This window comes from Crinia signifera, chromosome 7 (genome assembly GCF_055691185.1).
Source record: "Crinia signifera chromosome 7, ASM5569118v1, whole genome shotgun sequence".
Classification (NCBI taxonomy): Eukaryota; Metazoa; Chordata; class Amphibia; order Anura; family Myobatrachidae; genus Crinia; species Crinia signifera.
In genome coordinates, this window is record NC_139223.1 from 53,735,591 (window position 1) to 53,762,924 (window position 27,334).

At 42.8% G+C, this 27,334-nt stretch overlaps 1 protein-coding gene across 1 annotated transcript; it reads left to right on the plus strand.

The window, feature by feature from the left end:
• The first annotated feature begins 582 nt into the window (after positions 1–582).
• Positions 583–25,704, plus strand: LOC146019448 (uncharacterized). Its single transcript, XM_083151985.1, has 10 exons — positions 583–681; positions 1,082–1,194; positions 2,477–2,615; positions 6,055–6,224; positions 6,635–6,786; positions 10,800–10,962; positions 12,671–12,770; positions 18,241–18,319; positions 20,808–20,881; positions 23,397–25,704. The coding sequence occupies exons 2-10, from the start codon at positions 1,104–1,106 to the stop codon at positions 24,664–24,666; spliced, it is 2,238 nt and encodes a 745-aa protein (XP_083008111.1). The 5' UTR covers positions 583–681; positions 1,082–1,103; the 3' UTR covers positions 24,667–25,704.
• The last annotated feature ends 1,630 nt before the right edge of the window (positions 25,705–27,334 follow it).

The following is a 27,334-nucleotide window of genomic DNA, read 5'->3' on the forward strand; positions in this document are numbered from 1 at the left end:
ACCAATGTAACAGTAACCCCGGTACAGAGCACAATCTATAGGTCTTTAGAAAAAGAGGTAGCCCAACTGTTTGCAAATTGTTTTATGGCAACAGCAGTGTGTTACATTGAGGAATAACTGGTATAAAAGTGATACATAACAAATATTATTATAATTATTATTATATAATGTACATTCTATTATAACTGATTTGGAGGTCTTGGCACTGGTTGATTACTAATTGTAAAGCCACTGGCCAGATGTCCTTCCTCAAATCAGATGGAATAGCACAGAGAGCAACCCAGAATTTTATTGACAGGCAGACAGAATAACCTCAGGAATAATGAGTAGACAATAACTCAAAATGGCAGGACTGGCAAACTGGCGCAGTGACCGACAGACAAGGCAGTACTAACCTAAGCACACGGATATGGGCCAGCGAGGAGCGAGTGCAAGCACAAACTATAACCGGCAGGGATGTTCTGCCCGAATTCAAACTTATTAACAAGCACCATCAATCACCAATTAGGCCAGGGAGGCAGGTTAGTAATTAAAATATAAAACAGGTGAAGTGCTGCACATAGCAGCGCTTCCGAGGTAGCTAGGCAATCAGGAATGGAGAAGCATCCCAGCGTACCTGTTGTCTAACAGGCGGCACCCCTCGGCCCCTGCGCGTACCCAGCACAACATACCAGTTGCCAGGTGACTGATTTTCTTGGAAATGTTGTAGAACAGGGATTCCCAAACTTTTTTTTTTTTAATCATGGCACCCTAATGTATCAGAAGTTTTCCACAGCCTTGGCCAAAATAAATAAAAATTAAAAAAAAAATAATAATAATGAAATAAAGTACTGTAGATTGTGGTTATATGATATACAAGTGTCCCGTGGCACCCCAGGGAGCCACGGCACACAGTTTTGGAACCACTGTTCTAGAATATTCTAAAAATCACATGGATACTTTGTTATCAGACAGTAAACGGTCAGTGGAGTACTCCAGTCATGTATACAATTGAGATATTGCCTTCTTTTAATCTTAATATTAATCAACCTCAGTGTTGTCCTTCAGCAAATTATATCTGGACTTTGCTTTTAATTCAAAGGTGTTGCTGAATTCCAACTGACATGGAGACAGATGTACCCTTATCTGTGACACATCAGATGCTGAATATAAGCTTACTATTGTTTTTATTGCTGCCTGGCACAAAGTCTAATGGTAAGTACTATAAAAGAAGGAGATAGAAGCCAGTTTATTGGATACTCTGATAGGATTATTAATACTTAACATTCTCTCTACCATATAAAGTTTGTTCACCTGGAGCAAATAGCACAAACAAGACACATATATAGGATCAGAACACCAGTCACGAGCTTGTATATTACTCACCTGTCTTTGAGGGGATTTTTATTGGTCATTATTACTCTGGGTATGGGTAACTGTCGACCCATAATAAGTCGATCACTGAAGGTTGACAAGGCTAAGGTTGGAAGGTCAACACAAGCATTAGGTTGACAATGGAAAGGTCGACAGTCAAAATGTCAACATGAGTTTTTCACCTTTTTTTCCAGAATGTCGACATAGTTGACACGGACTCCGTCACAGTGTTCCACGTCCCCTTGCATGGCTCGCTGCACTCGCCATGCTTTGGGCACTATTTTATGCTCCTACCATGCCGTAGTGGATGGTAGGGTATAAAATACCGCCTGTCGGCACATTTTGGCTAAAAAAAACTTATGTCGACCTTTTGACTGTCAACCTTCCCATTGTCGACCTTCTAACCCATGTCGACCTAAATAGGGTTCACCAAATGACCGTATCCCATTACTCTACAGTGGGGATGCATTATTCTTATAACACACAAGAACACTCAAATAATGACATCATATTCCTCTAATCATTTGAAATGAATTCACCATCGAAACAGATATCACTTCCTGTGTAATATATACTAACTGCAGGCATCACATCCGTTTTTTAGCGTACCTATGGGTTGGGTATCTTTCATTCACAATGACGAGATGAGAATGGCGCCATTAGCTGGATTGTCAGCACTGACCATATATTGACATTTAGCATGTCGATACTGATGTTTTGTTGACATTGTTAGAATGTTGACATACTGATTTTTCTTATCACTCAGTGCCAGATGTATCAAGCTTCAAAAGTAATAAAATGGAGAGTGATAAACAGCCAGCCAATCAGCTCCTACCTGTTATTGTTTAAACCCAGCCTGTAACATGGCAGGTAGGAGCTGATTGGCTGGCTGTTTATCACTCTCCATTTTATCACTTTTTGAAGCTTGATACATCTGGCCCTCTGTCTTTAACCTCAAACAGCAACCCAAGCCCTCATAAGTATTATGATATTCACCTATTGAAGTCTATGCTATTTATGCCACTAGTTTAGGTTTGGAAGACCATATAACATATATGCTGAGACAGAAATTGTCAATATTACTTATTTCTCATAAAAATGTATACTGTACCCACCTCTCCAGCCCAGTCTGAGTTTCACTTACAGAAATTGGATTGCTTCAATGACTACATTACGGAAATGTTTTGCTCATGGAAGGTCCCTCAATCACATGTCAACTGCAGCAATGATTTCCAGTTGGAGTATAAAAGACATCAAGGACCGTAAGTTCCTATGTATTATTCTAGAGTATGGTCTGGAGTTTTACTATTGGTTCACTGTAAACATGGCATGGAACGTCCTCACTAAGCTACTGTAAGTGAAGTATAGATGTGTGTAGTGGTGGGGACCTGTGGCCTAAACTTTAGGCCAAAGGGTGGCCAGGCTTTCCATTCCAGATTTATCTACATATCCTTTGGGATGCGGTATAAATGTTGGTCTTCAGAATGTCAAGAACAGAATTATGACATAGGTAGATTGTCGAAACTGATGTACTTTTGACAATGCCAAAATGTTTATATAATGCCACCGAATACTGTATAGAAGTACAATGGAAATCAAGGAGTATATTGACGAGATGTAGTTAAAGCTAATCTTTGGTGAAACACTGAATAAAGGCTCTGTAGAAATCACAGCTTTCTCCAGTCCAGGGTTACACCACTTACTACTGGCCTTTAGCCACTTTACCAAGTGACAAAAAAAAACCAGCCACAGGTTACCTCCATCCATAGAATGGTGTTAGAGAGACACGGTAAGGTGGACCAGAAAAGCTTTATAGGCTTAGATGATCTCTGCTGGGTCACATCTCTATTTCCTAGCATGGATATGAGACGCTGAGGCTTCCGGTGAAGCCAGGGAGAAAACCCTCACTGAGCACCAGAGTTGTCACCAGGGCTTCTAGGAACCCTAGCATGGTAAATTGAGGTGGTGCATCATTCAGCATTGCTGGGATATGCAGCGGGACAGAACCACTGAGTTAACAATGGTAAATCTACCCCCTTGTTCTGCTTACCTAGACATTTAAATCATTGAGTGACTTTGAGATATTATACAGAAATACCCCACTTCTACAGAAATTGTGTGGTTGGGCAACTACTGAGCAAAGATAATAACAAGAGGGATTTTATTTTATATTTGGTAATGCAACTTCCCACAAACCATTCACTGTGGTTAAACACTCTAAATATTCATAGCACACTTTCCCATACTTGTGTCTGGCACTGCCGCACTGGCATCACAAAGCGGCTGCACCCGGGTGCCACCCATCAAGAAGGGACAACAAAATGCAGGCTGCTGCTCAGTGACAGGAGCTGGTACTGCACAGTAACAATACATGGAGCACCTGGCTTCTGTCACAGTGTGAGAGCTGGAACTGCAGCTAAGGCACTCCCTGGGGCAGCATGCATCTCTCTGGGGGTCTCCTCTTTATAAAAAACAAACAGGTGTTGGGGCACAAAGTCACCCTCCCTTTTGTGCAATGCACCTATATTATGTGGAGGAACTCTACAGCAGCGCACCGGGTGTCTCTTTGGTAGGTGGCTCCTCTAGTATCTGGTACTTGTTAGCTTCCAAACAATGAACCTCTACAAAGCTATACCCACCTGCCGTAAGGGTGGTGCAAATTTCAATGGTGGGACAATTGATGAGAGCTCCCGGAATACGGTTCCTGCAGAATAACTGCATAGGTAATTGTAATATTTGGTATTTATATTATGTACATTACAATACTTATGCTATAGTTACCAGTTGTGTATTATACAATCGTTCTTTGATGTCCTATTATTGTGACCTACCCAGTATAAAGCTGTGGATACTTTGTGGCTTCTTATAAATATAAGATAAGGAACACTACTGATTATCCGGCACCAGATGATCCTGCACCTCCAGTGGCAAATGCAGGATATTTAGAGGGGGGTTTCCAAATGTAATCCAAAGTCTCCCAAACTGCAGCACATTGGAGTAAGTACGGCAGCTCTGCTTTGTCCCTTTCACTGATGTGGTGGCAGCTCTATTGATCATATTATATACCAGTGCTATTGTCATAATTTAAGGCACTTGCCAAGAGGGGGGCAAGTGCCAGTGCCCCCCCCCACACACACTGCGTTGCCTATGACCTCTTTTAAACAGGATACATACATCAGGTGCTGGGAAGAGTTAATCTGCAGTGAAGTTAGGCTGGGGCAGGGCTCAGCTAGTCCGCGGGGTAAAGTTAGTCTGCGGGGGCTTGTCAGCCTGCAAAAGGTGTAGGTGCTTCCGGGGGGGGGGTTCAGGTAGGCTGCAGGAGGGCTTGGTACGGCTGTGGGAGGTGAGGTAGTGGGAGGGAAAGCTGTCAGGATGTTGCTATATGTTTTACCAATAACCTGCCAAAATATATAATTCGGCACAGTGCTGGAACCAAGGGTGCCGCATTATCAGTGGTCTACTTGTAATAGTGATTTTAAATGGGTAATATCTAGTTCTTCTTCCAGCAATGAACTCAGGCCACACTGCCATACCCCACTATTATAATCCGCAATTATTTTACTGAGAAAAGCATCTGTGGGCCTAATTCAGACCTGATCACAGGGCAAATTTGTTCTCAAAATGAACAAAAGACAAAACCATGTTGCACTGCAGATGGGGCAGATGTAACATGTGCAGAGAGTTAGATTTGGGTGAATTATTTTGTTTCTGCGCCAGGTAAATACTGGCTGCGTTATTATCACACTGCAATTTAGATTTCATTGTGCGGCCCCTGCGGCATCAGAATTGAAAGTAGAAATAAACTGTGCAGCAGAAGTCTATTTCTACTATCTCAGAATGAGGGCCATGCTGCTCAATATAGCAACGCACCCCCTCCCCTGCCAGCCAATGCCCGCACCCCACCGACTACCGTCATCAAAAAAATATTGGTGGCTGTCACATTGGCCAGTGTGTCGCTCCCTTACTCTCGCTGCATATGTCACATCTGCCCTACTTGGAGTGCACACGGTTTGCCCATTTTAAGAACAAACGTGTCCTGCAATCAGGTCTGAATTAGGCTCAGCCTATGGCCATACAGTAACTGAAAATATGTATTTTTATTCTAGGAATAAAATTATAGAAAATTCAGCACATTTTTGGCTATAATAAATAGAGACGATACAATACATTGTTGAATATCTATGAAAAAAGTTACAAAGGTATATGCTAGTTTTACCCATAGCTACCAATTAGATGAATTCAGTGGCGTAACTACTGTAAGGCAGCCCCAGCAGCCGCTTGGGGGAGCAAGCAGCAGGGTCTGTGTGGGCGCCGGCACCCGCTCCACGCACTGACATGCTGCTGCCTGTCGCTGCTCACTGACTGAGCACTGGAGGCGAGTCAGCAACAGCGCGGGTGGGGCTATGGCAGAGATGACAAATTCCCCCACTGATTAAATTGACTGTACACAGAGCCGGCTGTTGGCTACTGTGTACAGGATGGGAGGGGGGGGGGGGGCCACACACTTTTTGGCAGTGGGGAGCAAAATTTATAGTTACGCCACTGGATGAATTGCTTTTCCTCCTGCTATAATCATCATCACCACTTATATTTTTGTTCACCAGTTTCATAGATCCACTCTCCCCCCTGTGCGCATGGATATAAGTATGTCGGAGAGTCCAAATTACACAACTAAATGAATAACCTTCTGCTATATTTCAGACCCTCCTACTGTATCCCAGAGAACATGCATCTTGCCGATTCCAGGTCACCTGATGAGTGCATCTGTTACATTAAAGTTCATTTCTTTGTTGCCTCAGACGAGTACAACATTCAGGTCCGGTTGCGCGGGATACCTGTTCATAACATAACTGTGGTGCCAGCGAAAAAAGGTGAAACTCATAGCATGCTCTGCTAGTCTACTGACACTATTCACTGCTTGGCAGTGCATATTCAGTGCGCTTTGTAAGTGACGTCCACTGTCTTCACCGTTAACACACCTGCCACCAAGGATGATCAGCGACACAAGTATGCAAAACAACACCACAAATTGTCCGCTGTGCACACGTGTCTACCTTGGTCAACAGCTCTTTCTTCATTAGAAAGTTTGTGGGTTAGCAGGCAACGGTGGCAGGACAGGGGTACAAAGATAACACTGCCCATGTATTTGCAGAGATATAACACCCATAAACACTAAGCGATATTACAATCTATCATTTTGCCTTCTTACTAAAATATAAAAGTTTCTGCCTATTTTCCAATTTGAGGTCATAACATTATGTATTGTATTTGAATTTTACAGTTAAGCCAAAAACTCCGGTAAACCTTACTATAGAACACAGTGCTGGAGAGACGGTGATAGTTCGCTGGGACAGCAGCTACACAAACGAGGACTACTTGTTCCAAAAGCTCATTTTTGATGTCCAAATGAGCAGCAAGCAAGATCCAAAAGAGGTAACACTCCTGTGCAATACCCTGTTCTGCCTGTACAATAATAATAATAATAATAATAATAATAATAATCATGTTATTCATATAGCACTCTCTCTCCAATAGGACACAAGGGGCCTTATTCTGGTTCACTCTTAGAGGCAAATTCCTTCTCAAATGGACAAAACCATGTGCACTGCAGGGGGGCAGATGTAACATGTGCAGAGAGAGTTAGATTTGGGTGAGTTTTTTTGTTTCTGTGCAGGGACAATACTGACTGCATTATTTCTACACTGCAATAGAGAGCTCACTTTGAAGAAAAACCCCACCCAAATCTAATTCTCTCTGCACAAGTTACATCTGCCCCACCTGCAGTGCACATGGTTTTGTCCATTTGAGAAGGATTTTGCCTCTAAGAGTGAACCAGAATAAGGCCCAAGGTGCTTAACATATAGAATGACTGTAATACAGTACAGAAACAATGAAGTACAGAAAAGCTTTTCATATTCAATACTTGAGTAAACAGGAAAATCTTGAGTCTGTTTGGTACTTCTGTAGTTTCGTCTGAGTCCCCTTGCGGGGCTCGCTACGCTCGCCACGCTATTTAAAATCAACTCCATGCCAACATGGATAGTGGGGGTATGAGCTATCCATGTTGGCATGGAGTTAAGTTACTTTTTTTTACATATTTCGTGGCGAGCGTAGAACCCGGAAGTAGCATGGCGCCATGCTGGCGCCGTGAAACTACAGAAGTACCGTCTGTTTTTAAAGCATTCCAGAGTGGGGGCCTTTCAAACTATGCAGGGAAGTGAGTTCCATAAAGTCAGAGCTAAATGGCTAAAAGCTCAACCCCCAGATGAATTACAGGAGATCCTAGGTACTGTTAAAAGTCCTTCATCTACAGACCGCAGTAATCGGCTGGGACAGTATGGAATCAGAAGCTGCTTCAGATACCTTGAGCCTTGGTCCTGTAGGGCTTTTTCAGTAAGTTGATCTTGAAAGTGATTTGCCATTTTATGGGCAGCCAGTGAAGGGAGTAGAGAATGGGAGTAATGTGGCTAGAACAGGGCTGGTTAGTTACCTGGCAGCTGTGTTTTGTACCAGCTGTAATCGGTGCAGTTCTTTTGCTGGAAGAACATGGTAGAGGGCATTGCAGTAATCCAAACGAGATGATACAAATGCATGTATGACTTTTGGAAGATCTTCAGATGGGATTAAGTGTTTGATTCTGGCTATGTTCCTCAGTTGAAAGATTGTGGCTGATATCTGATATTTAAGTGTCAATCTACCATCCAGCACCACGCCAAGATTCAGCACATGATCAGAGTTTTGTAATTCTGTACCCCCAAAACCTAGATCAGTATCTTCCAATTTATACAAATGTCAGAAGATTGTATACAGGCAGTGAGAGCTATAGGAGTATTAATATATGGTGTCTAATAGGGTGGCCCTTAGCAATAGGTAATTTTCCTAAAGTTAAAATTTTGCTGCTTCAGCCCTGGAAGGGTGAAGCCTGGGGGGGGGGGGGGACACCTATATTGGGGTGCCTTAACTCCTCTAGGTACCCCGTCCAGGGCTGATCAGCCCAGGTCATCATGTTTTGGCTGGGGGACTTTGTATAAAAAGTGTCCCCGAGCTGTGGCAAATGTAACATGTGTGATTTGATGCCTGGGTACTTGTGAGTTATCCGGGCGTCCGATTTTTAAATCGGGTCGGATCGGGACATCGCATCGCATCGCATGCGACCATCGGATGCGATGCGATGCGATGCGATGACCCGATTTTTCCATAGGAATCAATGTTAAAATGGACTGAGTCCATTTTAACATGGAATTCAATGGGAAAAAGGGGTCCTTTTCATACCCCTACTATCCAAGTGGGCATGGAGTTGGATATAAACCTGTGGCTAGCGTAGCGAGCCACCGAGCCCGAAGCGTGGCGAGCGTAGCGAGCCCCGCGAGGGGACACGGAATACCGTCCCCTCGCGGGGCTCGCTTCGCTCGCCACGCTTCGGGCTCGGTGGCTCGCTACGCTCGCCACAGGTTTATATCCAACTCCATGCCCACTTGGATAGTAGGGGTATGAAAAGGACCCCTTTTTCCCATTGAATTCCATGTTAAAATGGACTCAGTCCATTTTAACATTGATTCCTATGGAAAAATCGGGTCATCGCATCCGATGGTCGCATGCGATGCGATGCGATGCGATGCGATATCGCATCGCATCGCATCTGATTGTATGCCTTAACTTAAGGCATACAATCAAAAAATCGGACGCCCAGATAACTCACAAGTACCGATGCCTGTCCCAAATATCGCACCCTATTAAGTTTCGCCCCATATTTAGTAATAAAAAAAGTGTACAAAACGCATAACATTATAAAAACAGAGAGGTTAAAAACATGGCTTTAAAACTTTGTCAGGGCTACCAGCACAACAGGGGAAGATCTATATTATAAAATAAACAAGTAAGCACAAGTTATTACAAATACAATAACTTTATTTACAAACATGGATGAAGGTAAAAAACAGGTTTTTGCCATATACCCATAGGTGCCGATTCTGTGGGTGCTTGAGGGCCCCAGCACCCACAGAAATTGATGAGCACCCACCCGCTCAGCAGCGGCCCACCCGCCCATGTCCCACTGCACTCCCCTTTTTGTATTTTGCACTGTTGCCATAATTTGAATATTAGAGACAACTGTGCTGCGTAATATAAATCAGTATTATTTTGTGGCCATGCCCCTTTCCCACGAAGCCATATACCCCTATATTTTTGGCTTGAGCACCCACCAGCAAAAACATAAATCGGCACCTATGCATATACCTGCTCTCTGCCCTCAGCTGTGCAAGTTGCCTTCCCTATTATATTTATTGTCACTTATCCTTCTAACATACCTCCCAACAATCCCGAAAACCGCGGGAATGTCCCGGTTTTCAGGGACATTCCCGCGTCCCTCCCGCGGCCGGCAGTGTTCCCTGGCGAGGGGGGCTGTTGGGAGGGGCTGTTGTGCGCACAGTGTCTATTTCCTGCAGCCAGGGGGCTGGGGGCATGGTTAGAGGCTCACAGAGCCTCTGGGTCATGCCCCCATAGCATCAAAACGGGGGCGTGGCCTCACGGGAGAAAAGCCCCCCCCCCCCTGGAATTTTGGGCGCGCAACACTCTGTCCCTCCTCCGTCTCCATTAAAGTTGGGAGGTATGTTCTAATACCAAGAATAAGTCTGGATTTTTTTTTATTTAAGAGAAAGTTATATGAGATTAAAAAAGCTGTATCGAAAACAATAACTTTCTGGGCGAAAAGGTAAAAATTTCAGGTTGGCCTTGCAGTTGTCCAATTGAGCTCAAATTTAGCATAGATTTTTTTTTTTTGTTAATTGGAACGAGATAGCAGGGGTGGGAGCTAATCTTTTTAAAAATTGAAAAATAAGGGCCACATAAGAGGAGCCTTTGGAGGGTAGTTCAGCAGAGATGAAAACACGATGCCACGTGCCATTCCACTTGAGTTCATACCTTGTTTTTAGGCGTGCATAGGGTCTATTTGATGAACTGGGTGGCACCGACTCCAATGACTCCACCAGCATAAAGCTAATGCAATGTACAAACTGATTTCAGGGGAAAAAATACACTACTTGGCCTCATCCTAATGCTCTATCAATATCACAGACTTTCATAGATGTGGACCCCTCTATTCCGTGAGAAATTGTCACGGACTATCGAGGGACAGGGAACTCACAGGCACCAATAAGTGCAACCTAGTGACTGTCAACAGAGAACGGTGGAAACTGTTGGAAGTCACTGTATAGTGTACAGGGTTAAAATTCGACTTCTCTGCATAATTTAGGATTGGCTGCCACCAGCACGAGGTTTGCCTATCTTATTAAGCATAAATGATTTGGTCCTGAACAACCAACTTGTGGCACCCCAGGGTGTTGGAGACCTCAGTTTGGGAACCACTGATTTATGCCATGTGTGTAATAAGTATGTTTTTGTATTTATATTTACTATAAATGACACTATCTTTTGACATAATTTAACAGATAAAAACGAATACACTAAACCAAGTGGAATCCTACTATGTCATACAAAAAAGACTTCTGAGGCGAGGACACGACTACACAATAAAGGTCAAATCAAAGCCAAACAGTAATCACTACGATGGCATCTGGAGTGAGTGGAGTTCTAAGGCTGACTGGCACAACGGTAAGAGTCCAGATTGTGTTATCTGCAGATCATTTATTACTGCTGGTAACACCGCAGAATAAGTCATAGGATAGACCACTTAACAGATTAATAATTAGATGGATAGGACGACAGCTTCAGGCATCCACATAAAAATAGTCCACTCATGACTGCATGATAATAACCAGCCACCAGCTGGCCACAGGGAAGCCCACAAATAGGAGGTATTAAAGTTGTTGTTCTATTTTCCACAAATGCTGCAACATTTCAGGCCCATTTAGGTGTGACAATTGAGATGTGGACTTGCCATCCACTACCACCCCAAAGGTCCCCTTAATATGGAAAAGTTATTATACCTTTATTACATGCAGATAGAAATGTGTCTATACTGTACATCCATATGCAAAGTTGGATGCATTTGATTTTAAAGTGTAAATGATTGCCGCTTTAAAAAAACTGGAGATTTCCTACCAAATCTCTCACTTTCTGAATCTCTCCTCCTATTACATTTCACCCTTTAATCTTTTTTTTTACACAACATTTTGTTTGAATTTATATAACAAATGTGAGCGGCGCTGGCATTTTTTAGCCAATATTTACATATCTCTCACAAAGCTGTTGGTACTCATATTTTGCTCATCTCTCACAGAGATTTTGGTATTTTTAGCGGATACTTTTGTGCATCTCTCATAGGCCCTTATTCTGATCGGTGCGGATTTTTCCGCATGCGGTCGTACCGCCGATGGTTTCCGACTGCGCATGTGCAGAGGTCACTCTGCGCATGTGCAGGCGGTTTCGCCGTATCTATTCTTTAGACGCCGCACAGGGGGCGGAGAGGGGCGTGAAGGGCTACTTAGCCTCATTACCCTATGCATACGCCCCGCGTTTCATGGGCGTTCCCATGCAAACGCAGGGCGTATGCATGGTAATGAAGCCGTGACGCATGTGTAGGGGGCGGGCATCTGACATCGCCGGATGTCAGCTGCCCGCCCCCATACATGATTTCATACGGACAAGTGTCCGTGTGGTCTAGGGTGGCGGGCGCTGGTGGAGCGTGCGGCCCTGCATTCGATGTTCGGCGACCATCGAATGCAGGGGCTGCTCCCAAGATGGAGGAGGCGTATCCCCGTCCACTTTCATGCGGACCGCCACATATCCGCGTACTGACGGAGGTGGCGATCCGTATGGAAGGAGGGGATTCGCCTGCACGGTCCTGGCCGCATATTCTGATCTGCCCGCACAGATCAGAATAAGGGCCATAGAGATGTTGACACTCAAAGGATTAATCTCATAGGAATAGGGACTTGTCATGTTTCCTTTCCACTTTATTTTAAGGATATCGATAAGGACAGATTATGCTCTTATATCATGTACCGGTCACAATTATAAGTGCATTTAGTATTATTATTATTAACCCTTTGATTGCCAAGGTTGCTGTGCTTACAGCAACTGTTCTTTTAGTATAAATACATACAAATACAATTAAATGTAGTTCAGTTAAATATTGCACCCAAAAAGAACAGTCGCTGTGAACGACGCTGGAATTTTCAACGGCTATTTTGAGGACCTCTCACAGCAACGCTGTCACTCAAAGGGTTCATAAAAACATTGTAGTTTTTACACCTATTTGGGAAATTCCTTTGGCATTCAAAGGGTTAGTATTAATAACTGCTGCAATATTCTATAGTTCGGTCATTGGTAACAATGACATGTATTCTATATTCTACAGACTATGTTATCCTTCCTCAGGATGCAATGGCAGTAATTGTCCAAGGACTTGCACCAGTTCTCTTTATCTGCATTTTGTTGTGTTCCATTTGCGTCTATTTGTAAGTACAAATAAACCCTGTAATAACTACATTTTGTTTTGCATATTTTACGCAGAATAAAAATCTATTACTATAGATTATCATAGAATTTTGACTATAGATAAAAACCAATTGGCTGATCTAGTCTGTCCATGCGCACACACACACACACACACACACACACACACACACTTAATGGTTAGGGGTAACTTGTTTTTTCTGCTGGGGGGCTAATTGACCTACCAGTAATTTTGTGGATTGTGGGAAAAAACGGTGTACCCAAAGTTGACCAATGCAAGGGCATGGAGAATATATCGACTCCACACAGTTAGGGTCATGGAGGGAATCAAACCCAACACATCAGAGCTGTGTGCTAACCATTACCCCAACACTATCATACTGTCATGGTATTATAAAAAATAAATACTATAGTTGAAATAGATTTTTAAATATATATATACAATTAAATATGCACAAAACCCCTTCTCGCGCTAGTTTTAGTGTAACACCTTAAGGCTAGAAAAAGGGGGGTGGGTGGAGCGCTAAGAGCAATAATTGGTTTTACAATCAGTTTCTATCAACATGAAAAATTTATTTCTAAAATAAAATCCTCAATCAGTGTGCAATTGCACTGGGTAGGTATACAATCAATGCATGGATAGCATAATATATTGCACAAAATGTATAATATTACAAAACATTAAAAATGTACATTATAATATGAAAAATAAAAAATTGTGAAAAATGGGTGTGATACTTATGGTCTGGAGTCCCGTTTCACCCAAGGGTGGGAGACGATGGTATTTGAAAAATCCTGGGGTCAATCCTTGTATAGCTGAAAGGGGATAGGGTCCATTTAACCTTGCTGGATTCTTTATTCACGCTGGAGGATGATGTTAGAGCCCCTGTTGGAGTGCGGGGAGTCCTCAACAATGGTGCGGAATTTGTAATCCTTTTTGTGCAGGTGGTGGTTCCCAGATGGATATTGCAGCTGTTTGACCCAGGTGTTTGCAAAGTGGGGGAAATTGGTCTCCAATATTGTGATAGTGAGAGGTGGTGGGAGTCAGACCAAAGATGCCCAATTAAAATCAGCAGGTGCTCCCTGACATGTTTCGCCGTCCAACTGACAGCTTTTTCAAAGGTGTTTGAAACCTTTGAAAAAGCTGTCAGTTGGACGGCGAAACATGTCAGGGAGCACCTGCTGATTTTAATTGGGCATCTTTGGTCTGACTCCCACCACCTCTCACTATCACAATATTGGAGACCGATTTCCCCCACTTTGCAAACACCTGGGTCAAACAGCTGCAATATCCATCTGGGAACCACCACCTGCACAATAAGGATTACAAATTCCGCACCATTGTTGAGGACTCCCCGCACTCCAACAGGGGCTCTAACATCATCCTCCAGCGTGAAAAAAGAATCCAGCAAGGTTAAATGGACCCTATCCCCTTTCAGCTATACAAGGATTGACCCCAGGATTTTTCAAATACCATCGTCTCCCACCCTTGGGTGAAACGGGACTCCAGCCCATAAGTATCAGACCCATTTTTCACAATTTTTTATTTTTCATATTATAATGTACATTTTTTATGTTTTGTAATATTATACATTTTGTGCAATATATTATGCTATCCATGCATTGATTGTATACCTACCCAGTGCAATTGCACACTGATTGAGGATTTTATTTTAGAAATAAATTTTTCATGTTGATAGAAACTGATTGTAAAACCAATTATTGCTCTTAGCGCTCCACCCACCCCCTTTTTCTATTGTAATTTCACCAGGGGATTGACACCCCCCAGTAGGAGCAGCTTGACAAACCACCCCAGTAGGCACCCTATAACTATAAGCCACTAGGCTATTAGTTAATTCCTTTTTCTAACACCTTAAGGCTGCCTTATCCACAAAGTTCCTTGTTGGAGGGGAACACAAACAATATATTTGACAATTTGTAGATTGGCATCCTATACTACAGCGTGCTCCATCTTTGCAGGGGCTGGAGAAACTATCGCCAGCTGCCAGCCCCCGCTAGGGGGCGTGTGCATTAGAAGCTTGCACGCCCCGTGGCGACGGAGCTCCCCGCAGCCGTCTGCCACCACCAGAGCCAGTCCCCACCGCCACCATGACACCCCCCCCCCCTAACCCTGCCCATCTCCCTGTGGAGACGGGCAGGGACCCGCTGCCCATCCACCGAGAGACTGGGACACACGTGCGCGTGAGATGCACGCCCGTCCCAGTTTGATGTGTGTGGGCCCCGGGGCGACCACTTAATCCAGCACTGCTTAATCCGCCACTGTCCTCAAGGCACAAAAACAGTGCAGGTGTAAGTGATATCCAGGTTTCAGTACAGATGGTTAAATAGAAATAACTGAGGCCCAAATTAAGTCATAATTGGTAATTCTAAAAAAGGCTATAATATGAACAAAAGACACAGACAAACTACACATAACATAAATAGTGGTAAGGAACCACTTATCGGACTCAATAGAGTCCCTGCAGCGATTTATCGCTGGTATCAAGTATGTATATTGCCGCACTAATGGGCAAGTATTAGATATGTCCACAAATGTGGGTCACTTCAGTACAAAGGGTTACAGTGAAGTGAAAACACTGGTAGCGAAATGGTTAAAAAATATTAACAGGTTACATCCAATAAGTTGTATGGTGTGTGTCCAGTTCACAAATGTATAAACCATGCAGAATCAGCATATAGTTTTGGTGAAAAATTGGACAGAGGACACAAACAGACTATACAAAAATTAAATAAGTGGTCAGAGCCACTAGTTGTACTTCAGTTGAGTCTCTCCAGTCATTTGTCTCTGGTATCTCAAATGTATATCGCCACAGGTGTGGGTTTTGCATAGGACACTGGTAGCAAGAGTAGGATGGATATGTAGTCATAGGTAACATCCAATAAATTTGTGTAGCTTATGTCCAGTTCACAAATATGTGATGCCTACAATAGATTGTATGGTGTGTGTCCAAGTCACAGATGTATGGTGATATACTGAAACAGTATTAATTTGTGTGACAAATTGGACACAGGACACAAATAGGCTACAAAAATTAGCTCTCAGTAGTAAAAAAAAAAACCTTATCTGGGCATCAATTGAATCCCAACCGTGAGTGGTCTATGAAATTACAAAAATATGTGACCACAGGTTTGTGAGTCAAATTGATATATGTGTATGCCCACAGTTGTGGGTCGCTTTGATACACTAAATTTCAAAAATATATACAGTATATGAAGACACAGATTACAAAGATAGGATGATTTGTGAATTGTATCCAATAAATTGTATAGTGTGTGTCCACTTCACCGATACATAATAAATAATAATGCGCTCAATCGGCGTAAATTTAAATGTGATAGATGCAGAGCTCCAAATATAGGCAAACAAAAGGGTAATGTAGTGATAGCCACCTACAAGAAGTGATACTGAAGTTTTAATTGGATTAAGAGTAGTATCAAAATAGGGACTCCACAGGAATGCACACAATTACTACTGCTGTGTCAAACGACTAGTCCTAGTCCTGTGTTGACACAGTGAGCGGATTGTGTTGTCAGACCATCAATGGGGAGTAGAGTTGGGAACTATATAGAAATAGCATCTGCTGTCTCTTCCCCAGTAATAAGGTGACAACAGGGCACCTTATTACTGGGGAAGAGACAGCAGATGCTATTTCTATATAGTTCCCAACTCTACTCCCCATTGATGGTCTGACAACACAATCCGCTCACTGTGTCAACACAGGACTAGGACTAGTCGTTTGACACAGCAGTAGTAATTGTGTGCATTCCTGTGGAGTCCCTATTTTGATACTACTCTTAATCCAATTAAAACTTCAGTATCACTTCTTGTAGGTGGCTATCACTACATTACCCTTTTGTTTGCCTATATTTGGAGCTCTGCATCTATCACATTTAAATTTACGCCGATTGAGGGCATTATTATTTATTATGTATCGGTGAAGTGGAAACACACTATACAATTTATTGGATACAATTCACAAATCATCCTATCTTTGTAATCTGTGTCTTCATATATATATTTTTGAAATTTAGTGTATCAAAGCGACCCACAACTGTGGGCATACACATATATCAATTTGACTCACAAACCTGTGGTCACATATTTTTGTAATTTCATAGACCACTCACGGTTGGGATTCAATTGATGCCCAGATAAGGTTTTTTTTTTGACTACTGAGAGATAATTTTGTAGCCTATTTGTGTCCTGTGTCCAATTTGTCACACAAATTAATACTGTTTCAGTATATCACCATACATCTGTGACTTGGACATACACCATACAATCTATTGTAGGCATCACATATTTGTGAACTGGACATAAGCTACACAAATTTATTGGATGTTACCTATGACTACATATCCATCCTACTCTTGCTATCAGTGTCCTATGCAAAACCCACACCTGTGGCTATATACATTTGAGATACCAGAGACAAATGACTGGAGAGACTCAACTGAAGTACAACTAGTGGCTCTGACCACTTATTTAATTTTTGTATAGTCTGTTTGTGTCCTCTGTCCAATTTTTCACCAAAACTATATGCTGATTCTGCATGGTTTATACATTTGTGAACTGGACACACACCATACAACTTATTGGATGTAACCTGTTAATATTTTTTAACCATTTCGCTACCAGTGTTTTCACTTCACTGTAACCCTTTGTACTGAAGTGACCCACATTTGTGGACATATCTAATACTTGCCCATTAGTGCGGCAATATACATACTTGATACCAGCGATAAATCGCTGCAGGGACTCTATTGAGTCCGATAAGTGGTTCCTTACCACTATTTATGTTATGTGTAGTTTGTCTGTGTCTTTTGTTCATATTATAGCCTTTTTTAGAATTACCAATTAAAAGTTACTATTTATAAATTACAATCATAACCAAAATTTATTTTTTTCTGACAAGCGTGCCCACAATCAAAGGAGAGTACTTTTTTCTTTCCCTTTAAAAATTGTACACTTTCTACTCTCAGGGGTGCACCTCCACAAGAGTGATACATTCGAAAATATATCAATATATACATCTTTTGTTTATTGTGGATTCTAAAACTTACATATCATAAAAAGTTTACCATCGATAGGTGCATCTTGTGCAGAGGTTCTTACCATACCCCCCAACCCCATCTTGAATGCCCAAATTAAGTCACCTGTTCTCAAGCATGGTTATTACTAAAACCTGGACTGCTAGTATGGCTTGAGGGCCAAGATTGGGAATGCCTGATGTAGACAGTAAGTTCCAATTGGCCAGTAAAGGACATTAATGATCATTGCTGCATAATATGGGGACGTTCTATAAAACAAAGAACAATGAATAAACTACATATTTTTTTAATAAAATAGTGTGTTTCTGGTTTTCTTTGTCTAGTCTGTACGATTGCTAATTGTTCTTCTAAGTCAGTGGTTTCTTTTTTTAAATCTATCCTAACAATATTCAATAACAGCTGTAAGAAGAGATGGTGGAAGAATATCCCGGATCCTGGGAAAAGTCGCCTGGTATTTACCTTGGTCCATACATCACAGGTTAGCCTAAAGCTTGTGGTTACTATGATCATTAAAGTACAATTGCATCATGCATAGGTAAAGCTGGTGTGAGACTGTGTTATGTATGTATATGTGCCAGTACGTATGTATGTAGGTATGTATGTAACTTTATGTATATGTGTTGCAGTGTCCAGTGAGTAGGAGAGATAGGGAGGGAACGTTCTTACCTGCTATTCGCACAAGTCAGAGTCCAGCCCAGGAGCTGCAGAAGGGAAGTACACAGACAATAGGGGTATAACACCGATATTGTGTGTGTACTTCACTTCTGCAGCTCCTGAGCTGGACTCTGACTTGTATGACCACTTCCCTTTTCCCGGTAGGTGTTGAAGGCTTGCACACAATAACCCCATACCTACATCCCAAATGGCCAGGGCCAGATTAAGCCTCGGGGGTGCACGAATGCAATCATAATTTAAGGAGGAAGTACAGGTAGAGAGCATTTTATCCTTCCTTAATCCTTTGTGTGCCAACATCTCTGTGAGAGATGTTCAAAATATCTGCTAAAAATGCCAGCGTCGCTCACATTTGTTATATAAATTAAAATGAAAAATTGAATGTAAAAAAAGATTACATATCCTATATAGGGTAAACATTACAGGTCATTATGATGAATAAAAAGGTTTGCTTGCCAATTTTCACACCCATTTTGACAAATTCACTTGGCACTCAAAGGGTTAAATGGGTTATGGTGGGATGTAAGGATTGTGTATATTTAATTTAAACCAATAGTGTATATTAGCTTTAAACTAATAGTTTAATAATACCCAGATGGGCTGGAAGAAACCTGGGAACCCTGTGTCACTTACAGCTCTCTCCACCCTCCGTTCTCTCTTCTGGTAGGGAAGCTCCATTGGTAGCCAATGGATCCTGATATTACTGTATATGGGTGACACAAGGTGTGATTCTCAGGGGTGTAACTAGAACTTTGTGGGCCCCATAGCAAAATATCTTGAAAGCCCCCTCCCCATCTTTTGTCACTACAATGCCCCTTAAGAGAGCGAGAGAGAGAGAGAAAGAGAGAGAAGGAGGTTCTCAGCGGGAGAGAAAGAGATGAGCAAGTTAGAGAGGGAGGGAGAGAGAAAAGAGTGTCAGGAAGAGGGCAAGAGAGCAGAAAGCAGGAGAGATGGAGAAGGAGCAAGCAGGAGAGGCAGATGGATGAATGGAGCACCATATGGGGGAATATATGGCCAGAAAGGAGGGCAGGAAGGGTGCATAAATGGATAGACAGACCCATGGGAGTGAGGGGCATATATGGACAGACGGACGGATGGGAGGGGCATAGATGCATGGTCAGACGGTAGCGAGGGGGCATATATGGACAGACAGATGGATGCCAGCAGGCATAGATAGGCAGAAGGGAGGGGTATAGACAGACGAGCAGACAGAGCACCATATGGGGTTACAGACTGCCAGGATGGACAAATGGAGGGACAAGATGGGGCATAGATAGACAGACTAAGAGATGGGAGTGATGGGGCATAGACATATGCTGTTTTATAGGTTTATATGTTTTATGGTAATCACCCCACATCTTATATGCGTGATGCTTTAATTCCCCCACTTCTTCCCCTTTTACAGTATATACATTATGACAAATACACACAACCCTCCCACCTCCCCCCTCCATGCACACTTAATGATCATTAATCAGATGCCATTGCCATTTATTAATAAAACTCACTGTTGTGGCTGTCAATGTAGGAAACCAGATGACCTGGGCAGCAGCAGCGCTGTTCTCTGCAGGCAGCGCTGTCTGCTTGCTGAGGCTGGGGGCAGGTAGGGTCAGGCAGAGTAAGTTTAGCGGGGGACAGCCTAGGGGCACTGACCTCTCCTACGTCAGCTGCGGTTACCAATCACCAGCAGGAGGAGGAGCCTAGAGTAGGCACCAGGGGAGGAGAAGTGCGGGACAATGCTGCCGCCGCTGCTGCTCTGGTGGACCGGCAGCTCGTTCGCAGCATCCCACCCCTGCAAACATCTCGCTTGCCTCCTTCCACTTCCCTACTAACTTCTGGGACTGCACCACACTTTCGGGTAACTGCCGGTCCCCGAATTCCTGGGACCCCAGTAATAAAAAAAAAAAAAAACATTTTTTTAAAGAGAGTGCAGGGGATTGCTTTGGGGCCCCCCAAACCACCAGGCCCCATAGTAGCTGCATCCCCTGCACCCTATATAGTTATGCCACTGCTTCAGATGTACTTTAGATTTAATTTAGCCCTAGTCCAAATACATTCTACAGGTGAGATTGTCAAGATAGACTTGCACAGTTTATTTTTCTATTCGATACTGACAGGGCATGCATCGCATCTGCTTGAAGTGTGGCTGAACACTGTGCGATTCAGACTAACTTTCTATTCGAACTGCAAAACGTAATTAAATTTGCTTTAGACAAATGTATTGAAGCTTGTGAAAAAGTTTCATGAATATCCACTAAAATGTGCTGAGGTTTAAATAATTCTCTTATCTTTAGGCACCACTGTTAAAATCAGACACAAATTGCCACATTTTACCAACTGAGAACCAACGACGTAAGAAAACTATTTGGTAAGTACAACTATATTTTGTCTAGTTAACTTTTACTATCCGCACCAATATAAAAAACAATGTTTTGTCAGTAGTTGCCTTTTAGTGGAAGCTCGTGTAAAAGTGAAATCATTTTATTGGACTATCGCATCAAAGGATTTTCAGCCAGGGAAATCTTCATAGTATTAGTTCACACCCTGTAAAGGTGCCGCAAAAACAAGCAGAAATGTCGTACCTCAATAGATGTAAAGCTGCACAGGTGCAGATTGCGAAGATTCAGCTGATACCTTGAACTTAACCGAATTGACCTTATTTTCCCATTTGCTTTTAAATTTGTGGTTGACCTACCTATGATGGGGCCGCTCTCATTGTTGCCGCCAGACCGCCATGCTCAGGTTTCTGGCAGATGGTAGTCCGGTAGACCGGGACAGGATATGGATGTGCGAGCATCTGTCTTGACGTGCCCCATTCTGACAGACGGCACATGGTGGTAGTTACGCCGGGAGCCGCCCTGACAAGAGTGGCTCCATCTGTACTAAATCATAACAAGATGAATTTTGTTATTCACTAGGTATTAGTCCAACCTTTTCTTAAATGTATTACTTGTGTTGGCAAACCTCATCTCCTCTAGCAGAGAGCTCCAAAACTTTACTGCCCTGACCTTAAAAAAAGGTCTAAGGGGAAGCCGACGTGTCCTGTTCTCCAACTACAAGGTAAAAAGGGTGCCCGATAGTTCTTTATATTGCCCCTGATATATTTGTACATGTTAAGCATGTCTCCTTATAAACGTCTTTTCTCCTAATTCGGCTAATCTTTCTTCATAGCTTAAGGACTCCATTGCCTTAATTAACTTGGTTGCCCTTTGCTGAGCTGCTTTCAACTTGAAAGCCGCCCATTGTGTACGTGGCAGCGATGAGCGCTGATGCGCAGACCTGCATCATGGCTGACACGGCCGCTCAGCTGCTCGTATTACCAGCAGCTGAGCGTCGGAGTGGATGGCTTTCCATAGTGTCCTGATATGATAACTTAAGGTATGCTATGGGACTTGACTGATCCGATTTCGGGCTTTTTTTTTTAGGTTTCCCAACAAATGTAAAATCGGGTCCATCGCATGCCATTATAATGGCATGCGATGCGACCGGCCCGATTTTACATTGTAAGCATTGTATGTAATGTTAAATTCCTATGTAAAATCGGGTCCATTGTATGCCATTATAATGGCATACAATGCGACCAATGCGATGGACCCGATTTTACATAGGAACCAATGTTAAATGGCCCCCCATACCCAATTTTTGATTGTATACCCACCCTGATGGGTCATTTCTATGTCAAATACCCCCCCATTGTTAACGCCACCCCACGATGAATGGCAACCCGAAGCGCGGCGAGCCCGCGAGAGGCGGCGGGACGCGTCATCCGATCTTTTCAAACCTCCACTATCCACATCGGCGTGGAGTTGATTTTATATAGTGTGGCGAGTGCAGCGAGCCACCGAGCCCGAAGCGTGGCGAGCGCAATGAGCCCCGCGAGGGGACGCGTAATACGTATGAAGTAATGCGCGTCCCCTCGCTGCGCTTGCCACGCTTCGGGCTCGGTGGCTCGCTGCGCTCACCACACTATATAAAATCAACTCCACGCCAACATGGATAGTGGGGGTATGAAAAGGTCGGAGGACGCGTACCTCTTCGCTCGCCACACTTCGGGTTCACGTTGATCGTGGCATGGCGCTAACAATGGGGCGGGGCATACAATGAAAAATGGGGTCTGGGGGGAATTTAACATTGGGGCCAATGTAAAATCGGGTCTCAGGGACCATTTAACATTGGTTCCAATGTAAAAAATCGAGTTGGTCGGGTCAATCACATTGCATGCAATTTGGTTGCATGCGATGCGATTAACCCGATTTTTGCAACCCGATTGCATACAATTAAAATCGGTGGCGCCGTGCTAGGAAACAAGTACCTAAAAACATTACAAAAGACAAAGCACAATGTCATTGTATCACATTGTGAAATATGCTGCTGGCACTTTTTAGAGAAGTATAAATCTCTCTCTGTATACCACCACTCTCATTTACCATGTGGTACATCCCCCTGTAGATCCCCTGTTGATACTTCTGACAATAGCATGTAAGGTCTTGTGAGCAGAGCCCTTTATCTCATGTTTGCAGCTCCTTTTCTGAACCTTTCTTTGTATTGTTTTTATACTGTATGTACTGTATTTATATTTGTATTCCTTTTACGCACTGCAAAATGTTGTGGCGTATTACAGATTTAACAATGCTATGTATATGCTCTCTCTTTAGAACACCATCATCCCTGTAAGGCCTGCTCTAATACCACCAATAAGATTCCGCAGCGCTCTGTAAAGCGATGCGGAATATGTGTGTGGACAATGCCACCCTTCTGATCCCAGCCTATGCTCATTTTTTGTTTGTTAGTGAGACATAAACTCTACTTAACTGCACATTTAGTAAAAATTATATTAATTGTTGTGAACCTAACAAAATATTTTTTGTTTCAACTTTCTTTAGTGGCAATTGTCTTAAAAAGATATTGTTCAGAAATCAAGATGAAGCTGAGTGGGAACCCCAAAACCATGACACAACTGGCAACCACAAAGTCTTCGAACATGTCAGCTTAAAAAGCATAGTTTTCATACCAGAGCTACCTATCGTTGAAAGGCCTGTTGAAATCTGTCCCCTACAAGATGACACGAGATCAATCAACGAGCCAGAAGTATGTGACGTAGACCATCACAATGCAGAAGATCACCACCTGGAACATGAGTTTATCAGCCAAATGTTCTGTGACATTTTAGAAAGTAAAAAAGAACAAAGCGCAACAATGTATGACTCCTTGGAAAGTCAACAAAGTTTCTCTTTTCTCAAAGAGGTTCATTCAGATGGGAAATATCTGCCGTATTCACAAACCTCACGCCAGCTTACACATCCCACCGACATAAATGGAAGCTCGCCGGTAGAGGCTCAAAGGGAGAATTTTTTCATTGAGGAGGCACACAGTATAACCCCTGGTAACAGGTGTTGCCATGACAACTGGAAACCCTCAACTTTCTTAGACTATTCCAGTTTTGCTGAAGCTGTCCTCAAATCTGAGGCAGATTATTCTAGATCACCGAGTGATGGCGAGTCAGAGTTTTCTCGCAGTATGAGTGTGAGCACTAGCAACAGCATCTCTTGTGACAATTTAAAACCGTATCTGCCATTTATGTCAGATTTCAATTATTGTCAACTCACCAAGACGGACCTTTTACCGCTGGCAAGTCCGCCGTATGTAATACACCATTTCTCAGATGGTCATTGCTCTAACCTGTATACGGCATTGGAATATCATAGCTTTGACAAAACAATTAGAATAGAAAAAACCCTACTAGGAACTACAAACTGGCCAATATTAGAAACCAGGTATAAACCTTCGAAGTGTCTCATTAGTCCCAATGCCAGTTATTTAGACAATTACAGCTATCTGTCTGGACTCCACACAAAGCATAACGTCAGTCATACAGAGGCTATTAATGGCGTAGGGGATAACGTACTTTCTTCAGATTGTCTAACTCTACAGCTGGGAGAAACTTGTTTAACATGTGAAGAAACGGCAATACAAAAACATCATCCCTATAGCACGAAGGATTGTTGTGATAATCAGAGAGGTTCTGCATACTTTAACAGCTATTCTAAGATGACTGTTCGAGATAGAGATACCGGAAGATTTCCTTATGCTTTGACTTTTGACATCTCTTATCATACGAGGAACCGAGCACAGATGTATTATTCTCAAAGATAACCCTGCACTGCTCTAGAGCAAAGGGTAGGCAAACTATGCAACTCCAGCTACTGTGGAACTACACATCCAGCATACACAAGAAAAGACTTTCCCAGTCACCACCGCGCCTTAGTGCAGCAATCACAATTATTCCAATGGAGGAATAGCTCAAATCCTCCAAAATATACAATTCAAACAAAAACTTGGAACATTATAATTGCGCTCAAATGGAAAAATTATATAGTTACGTATCACTGTGAGATCACTCAAACATGGAAGTAGATCACTATGTTTGTTTCTAAATATTCCTCTGGTGTGTTATACATAAAAAGGAAGAAAAATACATATAGTGTGATACTGCTTTAAACAATTAGTAAAGTCTTAGGGTGTCTCTTCGGGTAAAAAAAACCTAAGTTTTTGTTTGAATTACACATCCAGCATGCCTACCCTCTCGGAAGGTAGTCCCCCTGCCTCCCCCCCCTTCCCCAAAAGATTTTAGCCACACCACTGTCCCACAATATTTTGCTGAAACAGGAGTAGACACAAATGATGTGAAGTGCCCGGGCCATTCATTCTGCTCACAGTACCCCCACTGAGCTGCCCTCACTGAAAGAGCTGGAAGTGCCAGAAGCCGCTTGGTCCGGCACTCCAGGCTCACCCCTCCTCCCCTCTGCCCGGCTCCTGTCATGTGCGCGGTCACCCGGAGCCATCACACTGTCGCCCAGAGCCCACCAGCCTCTCGCCCGGAGCCCCCCAGCTGTGTATCTGGGGACACCCGGGCGGCCCAGTCTCCCTTCTGACGCATTGTACACAGTAAGTGTACTGTATACAGTATATCTATATGTTCTGTGTGTGTGTGTATTTATGAATGTATGCTGTATGAGTTATGTATGTATCTATGCAGTGTGTCATGTGTGTGTGCTATATATGATAGATATATATATATATATCATATATATATGTAGTGTGTGTGTATGTATGATATCTATGTGCAGTGCTGGTTTGTGAGAGAGAATACTGTATTTATGTATGCAGAGTGTGTTGTATGTATGTATGTATGTATGTATGTATGTATGTGGGTGGGGGGCCTGAATAGCCTGCGATCAGCAGAGGAGGGGGGGGGGGGGCTAGAAGTTAGTACCGGGCCCCACAATTTCTAGTGGCAGCCTTGCCCCTGGAGTGCACATCTGTATCTCCTAACATGCCAACACTGTGGCAGGGTACTGATATTTAGATATAAAAATGACATTTTTGAATTAAAATAGCCATCGCTCCGGTTTATACATTTAGCATGAAAAAAATGTGCCTTATGTACCCTTCCAAGCAGCAAATAAACATCTCCTTAAAACAAAAAGATAAGCAGTCATGTTTATTTCTCATTTTACAAGATCCTTAACAACTGCATATAATTACCATTTAGTGGCTGGTGAGTAGCAGGCAGCAAGTGTGTCGTTATGTAGTATGTAATATCATGTACCTAACCTACGCCAACATTTGATTTTGCCTAGCATTGAGCTCATGTACTCAATTGCAAGAGCACTATAGAAAAATATATTAGTGGGTGTAACGGAATACCTACGAGTAATGTCGTGGTCAGAAGACAGACAAAAATCCACCTCTGATTGAGGGCAACTCAGTTTTCAGAAGGCTTAAAGGAGTGGATCTTGGGGAAAACAACGGATTATGCTTACGATTATTCTATTTCTTCTGAATACTTCATGGCAGCCCCTTTCACACTGGTTTAAGCCCTTTCTCCTTAGATAGACAGGCAATTTCTCTTAGGATCTGCCCTCCTCTAGTATATAGGTCTGCTCCTCCCCTCTCCTCCCAGTCTTTTGAATGTCTCCCTAGATCCTAAGAGAAAAAAAACAAACATGGAGGGAAATTGTGGGCTGGCATGAAGTATTCCGAAGAAATGGAATTATCGTAAGCATAATCCGCTGTTTTCTTCTTCCTACTTCATGGCAGCCCCTTTCACGATGGGTAATACCAAAGCATAACAAAGGGGAGGGCAATACTATACCTTAAACCTGGGGTAGCCAACCCTAGTCCTCGAGAGCTACCAACAGTGCACGTTTTGCAGGTCTCCTCACAGAATCACAAGTGAGCTACTTAGCTCCATCTGTGGATCTTTTAAAAAAGGGTCAGTGATTAATGAGTGCAGCTGTACAGCAGCTAAGTTGTCTGGAAAATGTGAACTGTTGGTAGCTCTCGAGGGCTAGGGTTGGCTACCACTGCCTTAAACCATGGCCTGACATAGGACATGGTCACCAAAAGATTCCATTGACACCTCCAGTGCATGATGTTTGGAAAAAGTGTGCACGGATGACCAGGTGGCTGCCGCACAGATCTCCTTCACCGATATCTGAGCCTCTTTAGACCATGAAAGAGACATTGCTTTGGTCAAGTGTGCCTTAATACTTTAGGAATCTCACTTCAAATGTAGATATATGCAAAAGTAATAGTTTCTTTTAAAAGGGTTTGTTCAGTTGGAGCAAAACCTCTCCTCGCAAAACTTCTAACCCATTTTAAATAGATAGAGATACCACAAAGAATGTCTAATGAATGGAGATTGTCCTCTTTTTTATTCTTTGGATTTGAGAAAAAAAAAGAGGGCAAAATAATCTCCTGGTTAATATCCAAAGATGACACCACTTTGGGAAGAAACGACAGATTTGTTCGTAGAACA

Excerpts from the sequence above, each read along its gene's own strand:
- LOC146019448 (XM_083151985.1), top strand. The coding sequence starts at position 1,104 with ATGGAGACAGATGTACCCTTATCTGTGACACATCAGATGCTGAATATA. Across the intron at positions 1,195-2,476 it reads GCCTGGCACAAAGTCTAATG|CCCAGTCTGAGTTTCACTTA; the intron begins GTAAGTACTATA and ends CCACCTCTCCAG. Across the intron at positions 6,787-10,799 it reads GCAAGCAAGATCCAAAAGAG|ATAAAAACGAATACACTAAA; the intron begins GTAACACTCCTG and ends ATAATTTAACAG.